The sequence below is a fragment of the Pelodiscus sinensis genome, chromosome 26 (genome assembly GCF_052426305.1).
Source record: "Pelodiscus sinensis isolate ZL-2025 chromosome 26, ASM5242630v1, whole genome shotgun sequence".
Lineage (NCBI taxonomy): Eukaryota > Metazoa > Chordata > Testudines > Trionychidae > Pelodiscus > Pelodiscus sinensis.
Window position 1 is genome coordinate 20,796,004 of NC_143077.1, and position 22,398 is coordinate 20,818,401.

The following is a 22,398-nucleotide window of genomic DNA, read 5'->3' on the forward strand; positions in this document are numbered from 1 at the left end:
AATCTGTTGAGCTCCAAAGAAAATGCAGTTTAGGGCCTGGCTTCCTGGGATACCACTCCCCACATGAGATCAGAACCCCGAGTGAATTATTTGGGTTTCCCCCCTTTAACAATCATAGAATCACAGAACCTTAGAGCTGGAAGAGACCTCAGAAGGTCATCGAGTCCAGCCCCCTGCTCTAGGCAGGACCAATCCCAACTAAATCAACCTGGCCAGGGCTTTGTCAAGCCGAGACTTAAACACCTCTAGGGATGGAGACTCCACTACTTCCCTAGGGAACCCATTCCAGTGCTTCACCACCCTCCTAGGGAAAGAGTTTTTCCTAATATCCAACCTAGACCTCCCCCACTGTAACTTGAGCCCATTGCTCCTTGTTCTGCCATCTGCCCCCACTGAGAACAGCCTCTCTCCATCCTCTTTGGAACCTCCCTTCAGGAAGTTGAAGGCTGCTCTCAAATCCCCCCTCACTCTTCGCTTCTGCAGACTAAACAGACCCAAGTCCCTCAGCCTCTCCTCATAAGTCATATGCTCCAGCCCCCTAATCATTTTGGTTGCCCTCCACTGGACCCTCTTCAATGCGTCCACATCTTTTTTGTAGTGGGGGGACCAGAACTGGACACAATATTCCAGGTGTGGCCTCACCAGAGCTGAATAAAGGGGAATAATCTCATCTCTGGATCTGCTGGTAAAAATGCTCCTATTAATGCACCCTAATATGCCATTAGCCTTCTTGGCTACAAGGGCACCCTGTTGACTCCTATCCAGCTTCTCATCCACTGCAATCCCCAGGTCCTTTTCTGCAGAACTACTACTTAGCTGGTTGGTCCCCAGCCTATAACAATGCTTGGGATTCTTCTCCCAAGTGCAGGACTCTAAACTTGTCCTTGTTGAACCTCATCAGCTTTCTTGTAGCTCAATCCTCCAATTTGTCTAAGTCACTCTGGACCCTATCTCTGCCCTTAAGCGTATCTACCTCTCCCCCCAGCTTAGTGTCATCCGCAAACTTGCTGAGGGTGCAATCCATCCCCTCATCCAGGTCATTAATAAAGATGTTGAACAAAACCGGTCCTAGAACTGAACGTTGGGGCACTCCGCTAGAAACCGACCCCCATCCTGACATCGAGCCGTTGATCACTACCCGCTGGGCCCGGCCTTCTAGCCATCTTTCTATCCATCTTACCATCCATTTATCCAATCCACATTCCCTTAACTTGCTGGCAAGAATATTGTGGGAGATGGTATCAAAAGCCTTGCTAAAGTCAAGGTATATCACATCCACTGACTTTCCCACGTCCACTGAGCCAGTTACCTCATCATAGAAGCTGATCAGATTGGTCAGGCACGACGTGCCCTTTGTGAATCCATGCTGACTATTCCTGATCACTTTCCTCTCACCAAGTGCCTCAAAATGGATTCCTTGAGGATCCCTTCCATGATTTTTCCAGGAACCGAGGTAAGACTGATCGGCCTATAGTTCCCTGGATCGTCCTTCATGCCTTTTTTGAAGATGGGCACTACATTTGCCTTTTTCTAATCATCCGGGATCTCTCCCAATCTCCATGACTTTTCAAAGATAACGGCCAAAGGCTCCTCAGTGACATTTGCCAACTCCCTCAGTACCCTCGGATGTATTACGTCTGTACCCATGGATTTGTGTACGTTTAGCTTTTCTAAGTAGTTCCTTACCTGTTCTTTACCCACCAAGGGCTGTCCATCTTCTTCCCATCTTGAGTCACTTAGTGCATTAGTCCGGGAGCCAACCTTGTCCGTGAATACAGAGGCAAAGAAAGCATTGAGTACTTCAGCTTTCCCCACATCATCAGTCACTAGGTTACCTCCTTCATCCATTAGGGGCCCCACACCCGCTCTGGTCACCTTCTTCTTGTTAACATGCCTGTAGAAACCTTTCTTGTTATCCTTCACATCCTTAGCCAGGCGCAATTCCATCTGTGCTTTCACCTTCCTGATAACCCCCGGCACTCTCGAGCTAGACATTTAAACCCCTCCCTGGTCATTTGTCCAAGTTTCCACTTGTTGTAAGCTTCCTTTTTGTGCTTAAGTTCACCAAGGATTTCCCCTGTAAGCCAATCCGGTCTCCTACCATGTTTGCCTCTCTTGCTACACGTTGGGATGGTTTCTTTCTGTGCCTTCAATAAGGCTTCTTTAAAATACTGCCAGCTGTCCTGGACTCCTTTCCTCTTCATGTTAGCATCCCAGGGGATTCCGCCCATCAGGTCTCTGAGGGAGTCAAAGTCTGCTCTTCTGAAGTACAAGGTGTGTATTTTACTACTCTCTTTTCTTCCTTTGGTGAGGATCCTAAAATCTACCATCTCATGATCACTGCTTCCCAGGTTGTCACCCACCTCTACTTCCCCTACTAGTTCCTCCCTGTTTGTGAGCAGAAGGTCAAGCTGTGCACGGCCCCAGTCGGCTCCTTCAGCACTTGTGCCAAGAAGTTATCCCCAACATTCTCCAAAAACTTCCTGGATTGCCTGGAATGAAAGGTTATGTCTACACAGCAAAGTTATTTCAAAATAACAGCCCGTATTTCAAAATAACTTTTCTAGCGTCTACACAGCCAAACCGCTATTTTGAAATAAATTCGAAATAGAGCGCATAATTTCGCATTTGGTAAACCTCATTCCACGAGGAATAACGCCAAATTCGAAATAGCTATTTCGAAATAAGTGCTGTGTAGACACTTAATTCGAAATCGGGGGCCTCCAGCCTTCCCAGGGAGCCCTGGTGGCCATTCCAGCCTCAACCAAGAATGCAATTCAGTGTCCACTCAGTGTGGATGCACAATTTCAAAATAGCAAAATGCATTTTGTGTGTAGACGCGTTATTTCGAAATAAGCTATTTTGAAATAATACTGTAGTGTAGACCTACCCAAAGGGGAATGTGCACTCTGATTGATCCCCCAGGTAACAATTATTTGCAGTGGGTTTGACAGAAAATAAAAGTGATTTTATTAAGTATAAGGGGTAGGATTAAGTGGTAATAAGTGAAAACAGGCAGAACAAAGTGAATTACAAACTCAAAACAACAGAAAACGCTTGGCTAACTCTAACACTGAAACCTCAGTACAAACTTGTTACAGACTCATTACAAACTCACCCTAAAACTGTTTCTTCCTTCCAAACCAGGGCTGTTCCTCACTCTGGAGTCTTTGGTTCCTTCTCTCTGGGTGAGTCCAGCCAACCAAAGACAAAAGAACCCAAACACTCCTACTTTCCTGTTATTTTTAAAGATTCCCTTTGTGCATGGCCCTACCAGCCACTACTAAGACTTAAGGAGAAAAGTTTATTTGCATATGGTTGCCCAGACATTGAGGCCTCCAACAAAACAAAAGAAACCCCGGCGGTTTAGAACGGTAACTGTCGAAAATAAAACCGTTTTTCAAAAGATCCTATAAACCTCATTTTTTGCAAAGTACAGGATTGTTCAAAAAAGGGTTTTATTTTCAAAAGATTCCCGTCTAAACTGCCGGATTTTTTTTTCAAAAAAGCCCCGTTTTGAAAAAAAGCAGCGGCCGCCATTATGCAAATGAAGCATGGGAAATTCAAATTCCCACTTCATTTGCAATATCGACATGCCTAATTTACATCCCTTTACCGAAAAAGTCTAGACACACCCCCAATGGCGGAATCGCCCTTGATGGCTTTCCATTTACACACTTAAAAACCCTAGACCATTCCGTACACTGTTGAATTTTACACACAAGAACGATACATTTCTTAAAGCAGGTGGGGGGTGGGGGAGACTGTCACGCTCCCCGATCCAGCAAATTCCTTTCTTCGGGACCATTCCCAAGGGTGCTGGACTAGGGAGGTCCAATCTGTACTACTAGTTAAGATTGAGATTATCGAATGATATTTCTCATATATGGGAGAGCTAGTCAGTGATCGTGTCCTTACAGGTTCAGTCATTGCTCTTCCTGCATTTGCACGAGGCAGAGTGAAATTTGTGTGCAAAACTTTGCATTTCCGGCCCTTCCAGTGCTTAATTACTCCACCTTGTATTTTCACTTAACAAAGCTTTTATATTGAAGAGTAAGCGGAGTGAAAACCTGAGGTGCATAACGGGCACTGTAACCGACTCTCTGCTGTGCTTCCGCGGGTGCTCTTGTAGTGATGTGAAAGCAGAGGTCTCTGTTTGCTCTGGGTGCTATTAAGGGCGGTAGAAGCTTAACACCGTGCGAGCTCTGTAACATCCTTTCCCATCTGCTCAGTCTAAATGGCAGGAGTCTGGATCCGCTTGGGCCACTTCAATAAATTCCCCATTTAATAAGACGTCGTCTTGAGCAGTTTCACGCGTTCCCTGGCTTGTGTACACCGGAGAGCCGTGTGGCCAGCGAGGAAACGAGCTCAGCCTTTCCCCGGGGTGGTTTCCAGCTGAAGGAGCCTTTGCCTTGAATGGGATCTCCTCTGAAAATTCCCGCCTGGAGGGTACGTCTGTGCTGCCTCTGGAGAGGCCAGGCTGGCCCAAGCCTGATCCCAGCCGAGGGGCCTCCTGCCAAGGGCCTGTTGAACTGCCGTGACGCTATTTGGGTTGCAGTCCGAGTCCTGGGGTGCTCCCACCTTGCAGGGTCCAAGAGCCTGGGCTGCAGCTCAAGCCCGAACATCAGCCCTGCAGTTCAACAACCTTAGCCCAGGCCCCAGGAGCTGGAGTCAGCTGGCCTGGGCCAGCCGCAGGCTTTGCAGCGTAGACAGACCCGCGCTAAGAGCGGCCTGGCCTGGGCAGCTGATGAATTGCTGAGCAGTCCAGTGGGCAGCAGCTGGGGCTGTGTGAGTCCCTGCCCAGACCTCTCTGGGTCCTTACAGGAACAAGAGCCCTGGCTAAGGCAGCAGCCGTGAAGGCTTCGCTGTTGAGTCGAGTGATTTAAATCTCGCCCTTCGGTGACTGGGTCTTAGCTCCACGCCTGAGCCTTGTGCTGAAGGGTCACTGCTGTCTCCTCTGGCGGCTCCCACCAGCCCACCTTGGCCTCGGGCGCTGTGAGAGCTGGGACCCACGGCAGGGCTGACACCCGCCCCTCCAGCCCTGGCTTTCCACTGGGGCAGGGCACAGGCGCATCCCGGCCGCTCCTCCCTTGGGTAGCGATCCGGTGATTTCCAAACAAGGGGTCAGGACCCAGCGCTGGGCGGTGCAGTGTTGGGCCTGGGGCTCGGTGATGCGGGGGGGGGCTAAGGCCTGTCCTGGCCCCACAGACTGTGCAGCAGGCCCAGCTCCCGGTGGGCAGTAGAGAGTTCACAGGGCTCCGTGCACTGCCCCTGCCTCTGCCCCGAGCACTAGCTCCGCGCTCTCATTGGCTGGGAACCAGCTGCCGGCTGCTTCTGGGGGCAGCATGGTCTGTGGTGCCAGGAGAGGCCTTAGCCCCCCTGCTGCACCACTGCCTGGGAGCCGCTGTGACCCCCCCCTGCACCCACAGCTCCCCTCCTCACCCCCACCCAGAGCCCGCACTTAGTCAAACTATGTTGGGTCACGGCAGCAATGGTTTTCTTCAGCTGGGCCACGAGAAAGCGGCTGGTGTGGGGATCCCTGGGGGCTGCTTTCCCAAGTTTTTGGCTGTTTTACCCTCTGTTCCCTCCTCTTCGCAGGTCACTTCACCTGGGAGAAATACCTGAAAGAAACATGCGCCGTCCCCGCGCCTGCCCACTGCTTCAAGCAGGTAATCGGCCGGGGAACAGGCGGGATCCCAGAGAGCCTGGAACAGGCTCTGGCCCTTTTGTCCGGCGGGGAGAAGCAGCAGGGAAGCAGGCCCCTGGCAGCGCCAAGAGCTACATCGGCACAAGCCACGAATGCCAGAGCCCAGCCCGAGGCGCTGTACTCTCAGGTGTGCACAGGCGCATCTCTGACTCTGCTGAGCTTAGGTGCTGGTGGGTCGGGTCTGGACTGGGCCGGCGCTGGGTGCATGTGCGATGTCATTTCATGGACTGCAGGCCAGGCCAGGGAGTTTCTTGCTCAGCTTCCCTTCTGCAAAATTCCCTGGATCTCGGTGACCTGTTTCACGCCCTGCGGGGCACCCAGGGCCCCCTGCATTGCCCCGTGCCCCTCAGACCTGAGCCCAGCGGTCCCCAGCCTGGCCCCTGGCGATGCAGGCTGCCAAAGCCATCGGTCCAGTTGCTGTGAGGGCCCAGGACTGAACTCGCCTCCGGGGCTGTGGATCCGGATTGAGGGCGTCAGCAGGGCTGTGTGTGGAGTCCCACAACTGGCCCGTGGTGCTTCTTGCTCCCACTCAAAATGCCTTGCCCTGACTGTGCGTCCAGAGCAGAGGGCAGGCTGGGCAGGGCGCAGGGAAGGAGCCTGCTGGGCCCTAGACGAGCAGCTGGCTCGAGGTGAAACTTGTGGCAGAAGGTGCCAGGTCTCCGAGGCGCTTGCTTCAGCATTGGCAAGTACTGCCCGTCCTGGGCGGCCAGGAGCAGCGACAGCCCCAGTGCCCCGGGCCTGGGGGGGTCTGGGCGGGAGTTGGGCCATGTGTGAAGTCCCGGCTCTTGTTCTCCGCAGTCGTACACTCCGCCCAGCAACGAGTTCAAGATCGGCATGAAGCTAGAAGCCCAGGACCCCAGGAACACCACGTCCACCTGCATCGCCACCGTGGTGGGCCTGACGGGCGCCCGCCTGCGCCTGCGCCTCGATGGCAGTGACAACAAGAACGACTTCTGGCGCCTGGTGGACTCGGCTGAAATCCAGCCCATAGGGACCTGCGAGAAGAACGGAGGGATGCTGCAGCCCCCTCTGGGTGAGTCTCGTGGCCAGTGGGGACCAGCCTGTCCCAAAGCTCCCTGGCCGTAGGCGAATGTGTGCGAGCTGGCCCGCCGCCGCCTGCTTGCCAGCTAAGCCTTTCGCCCTCTGGATGGCAGCGACGGGCCGTGCTGCTTGGAGACAGGGAGGTTTGACCAGCTGCATGCGCCCTAGAGAGGGAAGCTGACACTGACCTCTGGCACCAGACACACACGGGCCGTTGTGGCAAGGGAACTCACCGGGGGGCCAGGTCAAACCCCCTCAATCCGAGACTCTGGTCCGGCAGCATCCGGGGTCTGGCAGGATCACGGCTGTTTCTGGGCCAGGGGCCCCGGCGCCCAGGAGCGCGAGCTGCATGCCCAGAAGGGGGCGAGGTCCTTCGCCAGCCGCCCGTCCTGCCAACAGGCAGCTCGCATTGGATGGAAACCAGCCAATGGGAGCTTCCGGATTTTGCTGGGGTGGGGGCAGGCAGGGAGCCTGGCTGAGGCTCCTAGGAGCCAGATCCGGTGGCCGGATTTAGCCTGCCCCTAGCCCCTCCCACCGGCGTGTGGACTGGCTGGCTCGAGGGGGGCTTTGTAGCATGGCTGTGCCCACTTGGGCTGAGCACCCTGTGCAGAGCAGGCCCTCAGCTGCGGGCTGGCCTGAACATGGGCCACCGCTTGCATCGGTCTGACACGGCAGAGACCAGCCCTTCGAAATCTGCGACGCCCCCGCCGCCAGCTGAGCGGGTCCCGAGCACCGTCGGCACGCAGAGAAACTGGGAGGGTGGCAGTGCTGGCGCCTTGCTCGGCTGCTGCTCCGGACCTCGCGCTGCCCCAGCCCCAGGCCAGCGCAGAGAGGTGGCAGTCAAGTGTGGGGCGGGTTCGTGCACTCCCCTCTCTTCACTAGGGTCCCTGCCGTGTCAAGGAGGGAAGTGCATCTGCTTCAGATCACTCTTGGCCTTGCCTTGCACGAGAGGGCAGAGGAGAATCTCACGGTTCTGTAAAACTGGCTGCAGTCACGTGAGCGGCCTGGCTGCCGGGTTCACCCTTCCCTGTCTGGCAGCGCCAGGTGGGGCTCCAGGGGGCCAGACTGGCGCCAGCTGTCCCAGTTCAGCTGCTGCTGTCGCTCCGCGGCCAGAGCCCCAGGAAGGTGCCAGTAAAGGACCCCCCCAGGTAGCGTGTCCCGTAAGGGCCCCAGGCTGAGCTGTGGGCTGGCATGAGACCGCAGTGCAGTGCGGTTCCCCCGAAGCATCCTCCGGAGGTGCCAGCTAGCCGGCCTGGGGAGTGGACGCAGAAGAAGCGGCTCCCGGCAGAGAAGGGAGTGGGTGCAAGGTGAGCCCTCGGGCACTGCCAGCGCAGAGCGCCATGGCTGCCGAGGGTCTGGCAGGAGAGTTGAGTCCTTCAATAGCGGGCGCTCCGGCAAAGCCCCGTGTGGCATCACTTCCTGCCACAGCGAGTCTGCTTTGGAGACCTCTGTCTCTCGAAATGGTCCCAGACGTTAGCTTTGAGGAGTGCGCGGCAATCGACCGGTCAGCTGGCCAGGCGGCTGCTCTTCCGTCCAGCCCAGCTGGAGCGTGGCGCCACCTTGGGGGCTGAATGCCGTGGCCAGCGGGGCTGGAGCAGAGGGGCAGCCGGCCTGCCAGTTGGGCGCGGGTTCAACCCTCCCAGGCCGCACCACACTCCGACTGGGAGCCGTGTCCCCCCAGCTCTGGTCTCCTGCTCTACGAGGGGGCGGGGCCTGCTCCACAGAGCTGGGGGCCGGGCTACGCCGCGCTCTTCCCCACGGGCTGCGTGCAGGGTTGGGGAGCCCAGCAGTCTGGAACCAGCCCTGGGCTCTGCCTGCCCCAGCCCTAGCACAGGAGCTGTTACCTGCAGGGACAGGGCTGGGCCAGGCAGGGAAGAGACTCCGCCCTGCCCCTCTTGCCCCAGTGCTGCTCCCAGAAGGCTGCAAGTCCCAGCGCTGCTGCCCTGCCGCTGAGTGCGCTGGGGGCACAGAGATGTGAAAGCAAGATGGGATGGGGCAGGGGCTTTATTGAGGGGATAGGGCAGTGTGGGGGGCAGGGGTTGCACTGGGGGAATGGAGCAATGCGGGGATGAGGCGGGGGCAGGGGTCGCACTGGGGGGACGGGGCGACGCGGGGATGAGGTGGGGGCGGGGTCGCACTGGGGGGACGGGGCGACGCGGGGATGAGGTGGGGGCGGGGGTCGCACCGGGGGGGACGGGGCGACGCGGGGACGAGGCGGGGGCGGGGGTCGCCCCGGGGGGGACGGGGCGACGTGGGGGTCGCCCCAGGGGGGACGGGGCGACGCGGGGGCGGGGGTCGCACCGGGGGGGGACGGGGCGACGCGGGGACGGGGCGGGGGTCGCCCCGGGGGGGGGATGGGGCGACACGGGGCGGGGGTCGCCCCGGGGGGGGACGGGGCGACGCGGGGACGGGGTGGGGGGGGGTCGCCCGGGGGGGGACGGGGCGACGCGGGGACGAGGCGGGGGCGGGGGTCGCACCGGGGGGGACGGGGCGATGTGGGGGTCGCCCCGGGGGGGACGGGGCGACGCGGGGACGGGGCGGGGGCGGGGGTCGCACCGGGGGGGGACGGGGCGACGCGGGGACGGGGCGGGGGTCGCCCCGGGGGGGGACGGGGCGACGCGGGGACGGGGCGGGGGGGGTCGCCCGGGGGGGGACGGGGCGACGCGGGGACGGGGCGGGGGTGGGGGTCGCACCCCCCAGTGCGACCCCCGCCATAAGGCAAGAAAACACGGGAACCTTTTGTGTTGGACGCAGTATTTTACTTGATTTAAAATGAGGTTTGATAAACCAACGTAAGAAAGTTCAAACGCTTCATCTCTTCAGTCATTTCTATGAATCCGGTCTCCCCCGCGGCAGCCCTAGCACGATGGCTCAGGTGTAATTAACCACGAGTTTCCATTAGCAACCAGGAGTCGGTGGGAAGGTTTGGAGGGGCGGGGCCTCAGGAAAGGGGCGGGGTCTCGGGGAAGGGGTGGGATAAACCTTGGCTTGCCCTGGCATTGGAAAAGTGATCTTGAGTGGGGACCCCGGGCTCAGGTCTGGGTTGCTGGCTGGACCCCGCGCTGACTTTCCACTGCCAGCAGGCCAGAGCTGCTACGGTCTGGCTGCTGGACGGGGCCTTGGGGAGACTCTGGATCTCCCAGCCATAAGCTGCTGCCCTGCAGCTCTGCCCCAGCAGGCGAGTCAGTGGCCGGCTGAGCCACCCGGTTTAGGGTTCCAGCGCCGTGCCCACAGCCCCGCTGTTGCCTTCCCACAGTGGGCAGCCTGAGAGAAACCCGCTCAGTGGGGCGGCTGTAGCTCCAGGTACCTGGTCAGTCCCCTGCCCATCTCTCGCCTAGGAAGCGCCAGGGTCTGTTGGGAGGCGTCGGCGCCATTCCCCGGTCGCGCTGCAGACAGCTCATCTCCTGTGGCTCGGTGGGTGGCCGGTAGCTTGGACCCTGCCAGGCCCCTCTCTGACCTGGATCCCCGTGTTCCCGTGAGCTGGGGAGAGATTCAAATGCTCACAGCTGGGGCTGGGGTTTCTGTTGGTGGTGCATGTTCACACGTGCCTTGGTGCGCAGAAAAACCTTCCTTTCACACCGGGACGGAGAGGTGCCGTCGTGCTCTGTGTGCAGGGCGCTCCTCCGGGAGCTTGAACTCGCTTGGTCGGCCTCTGCCACACGGCGCAGTCCTCCTGCGGCAGCTCTGGGCTGGCCAGGGGCAGGCCAGGCAGGGCTCTGTGGATTGAAGCATCAGCCGAGGGACCAGGCGGGCCGGTGAGGGCAGTGGAATTGGACTTGCCTGGGGAACAAGCGTCCCCGGGGGCTTCCTGCTGTGCCTGGGAGGAACGCCCTGCATTAGGCTGGCCGAGGGTGCCCCTCACCCGCAGCCTGGCCCGCTTGTGTCCCTGCGTTTGCTTCCGGGCCCTTTCTTTTTATTCCTCCTGGCTCCCAAGGGGGCTGAGAGCTGGGCCTCACTGAGCTCAGGCATGCGGCCACTCGAAACAACAAGCTGTCCCCGAGCGCTGCTGGCATGCGTTGGGCGGGGGCTGGGGCTGGGGCGGGGGTTTGCTGGTGGGGCCGGCGGGGGCTGGGGCGGGGCTTTGTTGGCAGGGCCGGGGCGGGGGATTGCCAGTCGGGGGGGAGGGGCTGGGTTAGGGGCTTTGCCGGCGGAGGTGGGAGGGGGGGGAACTGTTTGCCAGCGGGGTGGGGCTGAGGTAGGGGCTTTGCCGGCTGGGTTAGGGGCTTTGCCGGCGGAGGTGGGGGGGGGGGAACTGTTTGCTGACGGGGTGGGGCTGGGGTAGGGGCTTTGCCGGCTGAGGGGGGCTGGGGTAGGGGCTTTGCCGGCGGAGGTGTGGGGGGGAACTGTTTGCCGGCGGGGTGGGGCTGGGGTAGGGGCTTTGCCGGCGGAGGTGGGAGGGGGGGAACTGTTTGCTGGCGGGGTGGGGCTGGGGTAGGGGCTTTGCCGGCTGAGGGGGGCTGGGGTAGGGGCTTTGGCAGCGGGGGGGGGGAACTGTTTGCCGGCGGAGGTGGGGCTGGGTAGGGGCTTTGTCGGCTGAGGGGGGCTGGGTAGGGGCTTTGCCGGCTGAGGGGGGCTGGGGTAGGGGCTTTGCCAATGGGGTGGGGGGGCTGTTTGCTGACAGGGCCGTGTCTGAGTGGTTCCGCGTGGGGACCGGCCAGTTTTCCATCGTCTCTGTCTCTGCATCTGCTCTGCAGGTTTTCGGCTGAACGCCTCCTCCTGGCCCATGTTCCTGCTGAAGACTCTGAACGGAGCAGAGATGGCTCCTCTCCGCATTTTTCACAAGGTATCGCGTGTGCAAAGGGCTCCCCGGCCAGCCCCGTGCTGTGCTCTCCGGGGGCGTCTGCTGCAGTTCGGGGCCTGCAGCCGGCTCGTGCCGAGGGGCGTGGGCTGGAGCTGGCCTCTGGGGCCTCGCGAGCTGGTTCGCTTTGGCCAGTGGGGAGCCCTGGTGAATCAGAGCTGCCTTAGTGGGCGTCAGTGAGAGCTGCCAGGGCGGTGCAGGGGGCCCTGGCGAGAAGGCCGAAGACAAGGTGAGCAGCAGGGGAGGTTTGCTGGTGACCCCAAGCCAGAGAGCTGAAGGGGGAGGAGGGAGGGGCCAAAGGCAGGGCGCAGGGTGTCTGCCTGCCGGAGCCGGGAAAGGACCTGGCAGCGAGGGATGCCAGGGGGTCCCCAGGGAAGAGCAGGGAACGCTCCTGGGGGCGGCCATGCTGGTGGAGGCTGAGCAGGGGCGAGCTGTGGCCTCAGAGAAGCAGGCAGGCTGCTGAGCGGGGCGTGGAGGGCCCTCTGCGCGGGGGTGGGTGCTGTGCTGGGGGCTCAGAGCGCTGCGTTTAAACAGGAGGCCTGCAGGGGAAATCGAGGCAGACGTGCACTTGTCAGGGTAGCCGCTCTCTGTCAGCCGCTTCGTCTGGGCCTGGGGGTGCCATAAGCAGAGGCCTTGCCTGTGCTCCTGGAGGTGCACGTTTTGCACCGGGGCCGACTCCGACCCTGGGATAAGCTGGAGCCACCGAAGGGGCTGAACTGCGGCTCCACGTGGCCTGCTCTCGTGGCGGTGCAGGCAGGGATTAGCCACGCCCCCAGACAGCGGCACACACGAGCTCTCTCGAAACGAGCTTCCTGACCCCTCCCTTGCAGGAGCCGCCGTCTCCATCCCAGAACTTCTTCAAGACAGGCATGAAGCTGGAGGCAGTGGACAGGAAGAACCCACACTTCATCTGCCCGGCCACCATTGGGGAGGTGAGAGGCTCCGAGGTCCTTGTGACATTCGATGGCTGGAGAGGTGCCTTCGATTACTGGTGTCGCTATGACTCCAGGGACGTCTTTCCTGTCGGCTGGTGCTCACTGACAGGAGACAACTTGCAGCCCCCTGGGACGAAAGGTAAGGGCCACATCCCATTTCAGCTTCTTTGTGTGCAGAACACAGCGAGACTGGCCCTGCTACAGACCTGCTGTGTTCCTGGGTAACGCCCTGGCTGCCCCGGGCCTCCGCCCCCCAATATGGGAGAGATTTGCTCCCCTCCTGAGGCTGGTTTGAAACCCTTCGTGGGAGGGCAGAGTTTTCCCTTTTCCCCTCCACAGTAGATTGCCAGCGATCATTGGAACCAGGCAGTGGGCCTAGAGAGACCCTGGCAGCAAGTGTGATGCCCCAGCTCGTCCTGGGGAGGGAAGGACCAGCTGGCCATGCGGAATGAGGTTCCTCAGCTGTCCTCCCTCCCAAGAAATCCCTCCGAACCCGTCCAGGCTCTTCGGCAATCAGCTGGCCCCTAGTGCCCCCCAGCCAAGCTGGCAGTCCAGGACTGCTGGGATGATAGCAGGGACGGTAAACGACACTGCTTACCCGTTTTACCGAGGCCATGGGGTCCCAGCCTGCTCCGACGCGTGGCGGCAAGGGCCGGGGAACTGGCAAGTCTCATGCTTAGCGCTGTGCTTCCCGATGAACCTGTTAACATCCCTGGCTAGCAGGGGCTGGAGCGACGGGAGCTGGGGAGCCAGGACCAGCCTTGCTGGCAGGACTCTTCTCCCTGTGGGAGGGGTGAGGCGGGGGGGCATCCTGTCCTGCGCCTGCGCCTGCTGTTCGTGGAGCACTGCTTTGCTGTCACCACGGGACTGGAAAGGCAGGTTGTGCTGAGACGAGAAGCGGGGTCTGCTCCTCCCCTCCCCTCTCCCTGCCTTATCTGCTGGGCTCCCTGGCCTGGAGGGGCAAAGCCACGTGGGGCTGCTGAGGGATTGAACGACGGAAGGGCTGCCACTTCCCCGCCATGGCCGCTGGGCAGTAACATGCAAACCTGGCGCACACGGCAGCAGGTAAATCAGTAGCTTGTTCCTCTAGCGCCACCCTCCCCATCGCCCGTGACCTTTGAGGTCAGGGTCTGGTTCTGCTGGAGCCCTTCCCTGTTTTAGTGCCGCCCAGTTCGGCCGGCGCCTCCGCTGCCAGACGTGAGCTCCCTGTGGCTTAGCAAGATGATCCGGGTGACGGAAGCTGAAAGGCATTCCTTGCCTGCCCCAGGATAGCTAACGGTCGCGCTCCCAGCCTCCCCCCTCCCTGCGCTGTCATCTGCAAGCAGGGCGCAGGCTGCCCCCCCGGAGGTGCTCGTTAGCCAGTGTGATTTACCCGGAGCTGCGCCCCAGGCTGGTCCTAGCTCTTCTCTGGGCCGTGCAAAGGGCCTTGCAGGGCAGTGGAAGGTTTCAGTGCAGCGGGCACCGATTCTCCTGCTCGTCCGCTGCGCCTGGGCTGGGGGGAGTTGGAGGAGTATCTGCAAACGATCCATGTGCCGGGGGCAGGACTGCATCCCTGGGAAGCATTTGCCCACCTCAGGTTGTAAGTAGCTGCGACAGGCTTTCCCTCGCCCACTGGCCTCGGTCGCACGGCAGGGCTCTCCTGCCAGTGGGCTGTGCGGACGTGCTCGCACCGTCCTGCCTCACTCCTGGCAGTTGGGAGGAGCTGGAGCTGGAGCTGGAGCTGGCAGCATTTCCCCAGGAAAGTTCAGCTCAGATTCTTCTTGTTACAAGATTTGCCCCCCCCCCCCCCCCCGTACTTCCCCAACTCTGCACTTCTGCCTGAGGCGTCTTCCGTCCCGCCCCCGGCTGGTGGATCCTCGCCGCCGCAGAGGGCTCCCTCCCAGCCCAGGGGAGCTGCGGGAGAGACTCCAGGCAGACAGTGAGTGTTTCAGCAGGCCCAGCCAACGGGAGGGTCAGCGCTGTCCCGGAAAACCATCTGGGCTTGCGGTGAACGATCGGCCGCACTGAGCTCCCAGCCAGAGAGCTAATGCGCTGCGGGGAGGCAGGAGTGCAGCGGTTCTTTTCTCTCCTCTCGGGGTGGGGCGGGACCCCTGGGCCCAGTTCTGGCCTCCCCGGTCCCAGAGGGTGTTTTGCGGAGGTTCCAAGAAGGATTAAAGATTCGAAAACCTGCTTGTAGCCATAGACCGAAGCCCTTTCTGTTTAGCTCGACAAAGAGAAGATTAAGGAGCGACTTGATCAGTCTCCGAGTGTCACAGAACCACGGGGCTTAGCGGGGCCTGCCAGGGCCGTCCAGTCTAACCTGCCAAGACGCAGGGTTTGCCAGGCCCGAGCCAGCCGCGCCAGGCGGCTCCAGCCTCCCCAGCTCTCCCGGCATCATGCCAGGGTCCCACGGCTCTGACAGGCGAGTCCATTGAAATCTGCTGTGCGGCAGTGTGAAGCCGCCGGCTCGCGTCCTGCCCGCTGCGCCGGAGAGAACTGTTCTCCCGCCCGCAGGCAGCCAGTCCAGTCCTTGAAGGCTGGCCCCCGGCCACCATGGCCCCCCCTCGTCTGTCTTCCAACCCCCCCCCCGCTCCTTGAGCCCCTGCGCCCGTGGCTGCAGCCCTCCCCTCTGAGCACCTTTGCCACTCGCCTCCGGCTCCTTTCCAGTGTCCCTGCGCCAGTGACCAGGCCTGGGCACCTTCCTCCCGCGGAGGCCTAACTAGCGCTGGAGCCTCTGCTAATGCATTTGCTCGAGGTGAGTCTCCCAGAGCCTTCGGAGCAGAGCTGCTGCCATGCTCCCTGCCCCCCGGGCTGTACTTGGGCACGTGGTAATTCCTCCCTGTCGCCCCTGGCGTTTGTCTGTTAAATTCCATTGTATTGGCGATTGCCTCGTTCTCCTCTTGGTCAGGATGCCTCTGAGTCTTAGCTGCATCCTGCTGCGTGAAACCCCTTGGTTTTGTGCAGCTTTAGCCAGTGCAGATTTGATCTGTGTGCTCTATCTGTGCATGACACGAGATCCAGGACACAGCCCCATGGGACCCACCGTGAGCCCTGCTCCCCAGCCAGCGCCGCTCCGCTGAGAGTTCCTCTGCGGCTGTTTAGCCCGGGACCTAGCCGTGCCTGCAATTCTCCGGCTTTCCTCTCAGATGGGGAATCAGTGTGAACAACGGGCTCTCCGCTGTAGCAGAGAAAGTGGTAACGTTATCCAGGGGTTAGAAATTAGAATCATAGAACCATAGAGCTGGAAGAGACCTCAGGAGTCATCAAGTCCAGCCCCCTGCCCAAGGCAGGACCAATCCCAACTAAATCGACCCGGCCAGGGCTTTGTCAAGCCGAGATTTAAACACCTCTAGGGATGGAGATTCCACCCCCTCCCTAGGTAACCCAGCCCAGCGCTTCCCCACCCTCCTAGGGAAATCGTTTTTCCTAATCTCCAACCTAGACCTCCCCCACTGCAACTTGAGACCATTGCTCCTTGTTCTGCCACCTGCACCACTGAGAACAGCCTCTCTCCATCCTCTTTGGAACCTCCCTTCAGGAAATTGAAGGCTGCTATCAAATCCCCCCTCACTCTTCGCTTCTGCAGACTAAACAGACCCAAATCCCTCAGCCTCTCCTCATAGGTCATGCGCTCCAGCCCCCTAATCATTTTGGTTGCCCTCGCTGGATCCTCTCCAGTGCGTCCACATCCTTTTTGTAGTGGGGGGCCCAGAACTGGACACAGTACTCCAGATGTGGCCTCACCAGAGCCAAATAAAGGGGAATAATGACATCTCTGGATCTCCTGGCAATGCTCCTCTTAATGCATCCTAATATGCCATTAGCCTTCTTGGCTACAAGGACCCACTGTTGACTCATATCCAGCTTCTCATCCACTGTAATCCCCAGGTCCTTTTCTGCAGAACTGCTACTTAGCCAGTTGAGCCCCAGCCTGTAACAATGCTTGGGATTCTTCCCTCCCAAGTGCAGGACTCTCCACTTGTCCTTGCTGAACCTCATCAGATTTCCTGTGGCTCAATCCTCGAATCTGTCCAGGTCACTCTGGACTCTCTCCCTGCCCTCCAGCGTATCTACCCTCCCCCCAGCTGGACCGATTGAGATAGGAAATGAGCTGTGTGTTCTGTCAGTGTTTAGCGACTGGAGCAGCTGACCAAGGCTCGTGGAGGATTCTCCATCCCTGGCGATTTTGGAATCAGGATGGGAAGTTATTTAAAAGCTCTGCTCTAGGAATGGCCGTGGGGCAGGGCTCTGTGCTGTCCAGGTCGGACGGGCAGACGGACCCTTCTGGCTTTGGAATCTGAGCCTGCCTGGAGCCTTCCGCTGGTGCAGTGAGCTCGGGCTGCAGGCAGGCAGCATTCCCAGGAGCTCCGCCTGTTGCCCCTTGTCTGTTCCGAGGCAGCCAGGAGGGGGGAAGGGGAGGTTGCCCGTGGGCCGCATCCCCAGCCTGTTTGTGTCAGTGGAGCCTCGGCCAGCCGTGCGGAGGGCGAGCGGCCGGAGGAGGGAGGAAGCCCTGCTCTCTGCTCTGCGCGATGACCGAGCGGGGAGCCTCCCTCGCAGCCCAGCCCACCCTTACCTCCGTATCGCAGACGCGTCTCGTGGGACGCCTGCCAGAGCCCGTTCTCCCGGGGCCCCTCCCTCTGGACTTGCTGCTGCGTGTTCTCCTCACGCCGGGCTATTGGGGGAAGGGGCAGTTTCTCTTTCAGATCCACTGGACAGCGTCCCAGTGGAACGCGCGGGGAACAGGTAGGGCAGGGGGGTTGCAGCTCTGCCCCCCAGGGCATGCTGCTGTGTGAAGGGACAGGCAGCAGACTTACGCGCTTCCCCGTGCAAGCAGCGCTGCAGGTACCAGTGGGCAATACTTGCTTTGCATCGGCCACGGGGGGCATCCTGGGGAGCCCCTGGGTTCTGCTTGGCAGAGCTCTCTGCAGGCTGCTCAGCCAGGCACGCTGGAGATGTCTCCGCATGCTGGGTTACTGCGCTTCACAGGGTGCTCACCCAAGCCAGGCGTCCTGCTCTGTGGGCTCGGTGTCTCCGTAGGACCAGCCTCGGGATGATTCACTAGTACGCGGACTCTCCTGAGAGTGACGGTTCCTGTAACTTGTGCCCTGTAGCGAGGGGGCATGTGCCTGCGAGGGCAGGTTAGATTCACGCGCCGTCTCCAGTCGTCTGTGGGTGCCGTGCAACTAACGTGGGATGGGCCGCCCGTTCTTCGGAGCCGTGCGATGGGTGTCATCGTGCAGGCCGTTCGCCTGCTTTGTCGGGAAAGTGGCGTGGCTTGGATCCACGCTTTACAACGTTCTGACCCTTTGGAAGAGCACTAGGACCTCAGTTGTCAGTGAGCGAGTCAGCAGGATGGGGCAGCAAACCTCATACTGATCAGAAGAGGCTGGCAGGCTTTCCCATTGCGGCAGGAAGCCAGAACTCAAGACTGATCGGCGCTTCCCCTTGCTCCCTGGGCTGTGGCAGAGGAAGAGGCTGTGTGTCTAGCCCCTGACAGAGGGGCGCGAGAATCCAGAGGCGGCGTGGCAGGCGGGGAAGAAGAGTTCTGCACACGAGGCCAGTTCTAGTCCTAGTTGGTGAGGAGATGCCCAGGGAGCGCCGCACTGAGACAGCCGGAGGAGAGGGTGTGCTCGGGCTAGCCTGCCCCACATCCCCGCTCGGGGAGGTCAGCGAGGAAGCCATGCAGGTTCTGGGCTTTGTTGGATTCCTCAGGCCGTGTGCGGCTGCAGTTTCATTTGGTTACCTGGCAGCGGGCGCTGAGGCGATCTCCCGAGTGGGAGTGACTCAGTCGCCCACAGAAGAGGCCGCCGAAGACGAGCTGTGATTCTGCAGCAGTTCTCAGATGCTTGGGCGCAAACGCAGTGACCCTTGCTGGTGGCCAGTGAGTCCGTGGGTGGGAGAGGATCCAGGGAAGCCTTTTCTCTCTTTCTGCCCCCAGAGTGCCGTGTGGAGGGGAGAGCTGCCATGCTAACTCGCTTTGGGACAGCTCAGCAAGGGAGCAGGGCTTTGAATTTGACACGCGGGTGCTCGAGGGCCGGGAGCACTGAGCGTGCGGCACACCCGTGCTCGTTGGTTAGCCACGTTGGCGAGTGTTGGGAAAAGCAGGGGCCCATGCAGCAGCTCCCTAGAGCTCTCAGGGCTGCCATGCCTCATGTGGCTCAGAGCAAGAGGGCCTTTCTCCCACTGTGACCGGCCCTGGGCGCCTCTCTCTCAGCCTGTCCGGCCACCTGGAAGGCAGCTCGCACTCAGCGCTTCCTCGCCAGGCCTTGTCACTAGTGCATCAGCCCCTGGGCTAGCCCCAAAGCAGCATTCAGCTCGGTCACCGTCCTGAGGCAAGGACGGAGCCAAGGGAGGAAGCTCTGACAATCACAGTCACAGGAGTCCTAGCGGAGCCTGGAGAGCGCTCAGGACCGCCTGGCTCCCAGCCCTGTGCTCTGAGCGTTGGGTCACATCTCCTGCTCTCCAATGCCAGGTGGGTTAGAGCGATGTTGATGAGACCTATGAAAATGCGTTGGGGGGGGGTTGTATCCAGTGGTCCCTGTAAGTGGAGCACATGGGTGGCAACCCAGCTGATTAGCAGAGCACCCACAACCGGCAGCAGTAGTGCACATCTGCATACGCCTTGCTGCACATGTCAAAATGTATTCTGCACACAGATGGAAAAAATTAGAACATTTGTGCCTAACCTTTCTAGAGTGGCCAAGCAGCAGTGGAGCGGATGTCCCCTGTGCACCGTAGCAGGGTGGCTGATGAGGAGGTAATGAAAGCGTTAACTTTGGGGCAGCCTCTGAGCTGGAGGCCATTCTGAGCTTTCTCCAGTGAGCTGGAAATCTGAGGAGTGGAGTTTCTGCCTTGGCCCAAGCCCAGCTGGAGCTGGAGAGAGCTAATAAGGACACATCCTCTTGGTTCGTGGGCCCAGGCCGAGGGAAGTTATAGGGGGTGCAACAGAGACCCTGGTGCTCCAATCAGATAAACAGCAGGCGCTTGCCCTGACGCATTTTGTTCCTGTCTGCTATTTGCTGCCAGTGCTCTGCTCCCTCTGTCGGGCTGGCTGGGTGGGCCGGTCTCTCTGCTCTGCTCCCTCTGCCGGGCTGGCTGGGTGGGCCGGTCTCTCTGCTCTGCTCCCTCTGCCGGGCTGGCTGGGTGGGCCGGTCTCTCTGCTCTGCTCCCTCTGCCGGGCTGGCTGGGTTGGCCGGTCTCTCTGCTCTGCTCCCTCTGCCGGGCTGGCTGGGTGGGCCGGTCTCTCTGCTCTGCTCCCTCTGTCGGGCTGGCTGGGTGCGCCGGTCTCTCTGCTCTGCTCCCTCTGCCGGGCTGGCTGGGTGCGCCGGTCTCTCTGCTCTGCTCCCTCTGTCGGGCTGGCTGGGTGCGCCGGTCTCTCTGCTCCGCTCCCTCTGCCGGGCTGGCTGGGTTGGCCGGTCTCTCTGCTCTGCTCCCTCTGCCGGGCTGGCTGGGTGGGCCGGTCTCTCTGCTCCGCTCCCTCTGCCGGGCTGGCTGGGTTGGCCGGTCTCTCTGCTCCGCTCCCTCTGCCGGGCTGGCTGGGTGGGCCGGTCTCTCTGCTCCGCTCCCTCTGCCGGGCTGGCTGGGTGGGCTGGTCTCTGCTCTGCTCCCTCTGTCGGGCTGGCTGGGTTGGCCGGTCTCTCTGCTCCGCTCCCTCTGTCGGGCTGGCTGGGTGGGCCTGTCTCTCTGCTCCGCTCCCTCTGCCGGGCTGGCTGGGTTGGCCGGTCTCTCTGCTCCGCTCCCTCTGTCGGGCTGGCTGGGTGGGCCTGTCTCTCTGCTCCGCTCCCTCTGCCGGGCTGGCTGGGTTGGCCGGTCTCTCTGCTCTGCTCCCTCTGTCGGGCTGGCTGGGTGCGCCGGTCTCTCTGCTCTGCTCCCTCTGCCGGGCTGGCTGGGTGGGCCGGTCTCTCTCCTCTGCTCCCTCTGTCGGGCTGGCTGGGTTGGCCGGTCTCTCTGCTCTGCTCCCTCTGCTGGGCTGGCTGGGTGGGCCAGTCTCTGCTCTGCTCCCTCTGCCGGGCGGGCTGGGTGGGCCGGTCTCTGCTCTGCTCCCTCTGCCGGGCGGGCTGGGTGGGCCGGTCTCTCTGCTCTGCTCCCTCTGTCGGGCTGGCTGGGTGGGCCGGTCTCTCTCCTCTGCTCCCTCTGTCGGGCTGGCTGGGTGCTCCGGTCTCTCTGCTCCGCTCCCTCTGCCAGGCTGGCTGGGTGGGCCGGTCTCTCTGCTCCGCTCCCTCTGCCAGGCTGGCTGGGTGGGCCGGTCTCTCTGCTCCGCTCCCTCTGCCGGGCTGGCTGGGTGGGCCGGTCTCTCTGCTCCGCTCCCTCTGTCGAACCGGCTGGGTGGGCCGGTCTCTCTCCTCTGCTCCCTCTGTCGGGCTGGCTGGGTTGGCCGGTCTCTCTGCTCTGCTCCCTCTGCCGGGCTGGCTGGGTGGGCCGGTCTCTCTGCTCCGCTCCCTCTGTCGAACCGGCTGGGTGGGCCGGTCTCTCTCCTCTGCTCCCTCTGTCGGGCTGGCTGGGTGGGCCGGTCTCTCTGCTCCGCTCCTTCTGTCGGGCTGGCTGGGTGCTCCGGTCTCTCTGCTCTGCTCCCTCTGTCGGGCTGGCTGGGTGCTCCGGTCTCTCTGCTCCGCTCCCCCTGTCGGGCTGGCTGGGTGGTCCGGTCTCTCTGCTCTGCTCCCTCTGTCGGGCTGGCTGGGTGCGCCGGTCTCTCTGCTCCGCTCCCCCTGTCGGGCTGGCTGGGTGGTCCGGTCTCTCTGCTCCGCTCCCTCTGTCGGGCTGGCTGGGTGCTCCGGTCTCTCTGCTCTGCTCCCTCTGTCGGGCTGGCTGGGTGCGCCGGTCTCTCTGCTCCGCTCCCCCTGTCGGGCTGGCTGGGTGGTCCGGTCTCTCTGCTCTGCTCCCTCTGCCGGGCTGGCTGGGTGGGCCGGTCTCTCTGCTCTGCTCCCCCTGTCGGGCTGGCTGGGTGGGCCGGTCTCTCTGCTCCGCTCCCTCTGTCGGGCTGGCTGGGTGCTCCGGTCTCTCTGCTCCGCTCCCTCTGTCGGGCTGGCTGGGTGCTCCGGTCTCTCTGCTCTGCTCCCCCTGTCGGGCTGGCTGGGTGGGCTGGTCTCACTCTGCTTACAAGGCAAACAAAAGTGAATCGCTTTCTGAAGTGGCCCTGGGGATGGTTTAAGTGGTGCTCTCGTATAGTCCTGAACTTGCAGCTCTTTCCTTTCGCAGTCGCTTGTCGTTCCCGCTGGCGTGTGCTGCACGGCCCTGGTGGCATTGGCCTGGCCAGCCGGCAGCGAATGCTTCCAGAGGGAACAGAAAGCCAGGAAACGCTGAACCCTTCCTAGAGCGTTCACAAGGCTCCCCACGCCCTGCTCCTTTTGCTGCTGCAGTTGTGCAGTTGGTTCCTTAACTGCCTGGTGGCTTCGTGTGGGCAGAGGTGATGATCAGACTCCAAGGACTGGAATTTCCTCCCAGCACCAAAGGTTATTAGTGACTTTTCTTTGTGCTCTTCTCTAGCGTTGCTCAGTTTCTTTTCCTCCTTTTGAGGTTAGGGAGGGTAGGAGGTGGGGGCTGGTGTGTAAGCGGAGGCAGATGAAGATTTGCTATTGAAATAAGCTCTTGTGCTTCAGTGCTTGATAGAGCGAGAAGAGAAAATCAGTCTTGTGATTGTGGGGTTTGCAAGTGAAATGGAGTGTGGTCAGGCTCCGAAGCGAGGTAGCTGGCAGCCCTCCAGGCCCGGGGAGCTGACCAGGGAAGGGCGACAGGGCTGCCATGCCTTTCTGTGTGGAGCCGGCTGCTCACTGCTGGGATTCCCGGGTTGGCCTGCGCACAGAGAACCGTGTGCCAGCAGCAAGAGGAACAGGAACCTTCTGCAGCGACGTCTCTCCGATCAGCAGCGTTTGCACTGTACGTATTGCCAGAGGCCTAAATGCTGCTGACTTGGGGCTTATTGTTGGAAACTGACCAGCCAG

The 22,398-nt window shown here is 61.0% G+C and overlaps 1 protein-coding gene across 7 annotated transcripts in view; it reads left to right on the top strand.

The window, feature by feature from the left end:
* Positions 1 to 22,398, top strand: part of SCMH1 (Scm polycomb group protein homolog 1) — a 128,533-nt gene that overhangs the window by 55,515 nt on the left and 50,620 nt on the right. For 4 of the 7 annotated variants that reach the window (XM_075908619.2, XM_075908621.2, XM_075908620.2 and 1 more), the window contains 4 exons: positions 5,599 to 5,834; positions 6,506 to 6,740; positions 11,443 to 11,531; positions 12,377 to 12,620. In XM_075908619.2, the coding sequence (XP_075764734.1) occupies positions 5,599 to 5,834; positions 6,506 to 6,740; positions 11,443 to 11,531; positions 12,377 to 12,620 (804 nt within the window). The remainder of the gene's footprint in view (positions 1 to 5,598; positions 5,835 to 6,505; positions 6,741 to 11,442; positions 11,532 to 12,376; positions 12,621 to 22,398) is intronic. The other 3 variants (XM_075908622.2, XM_075908623.2, XM_075908624.2) reach the window with 2 other exon arrangements.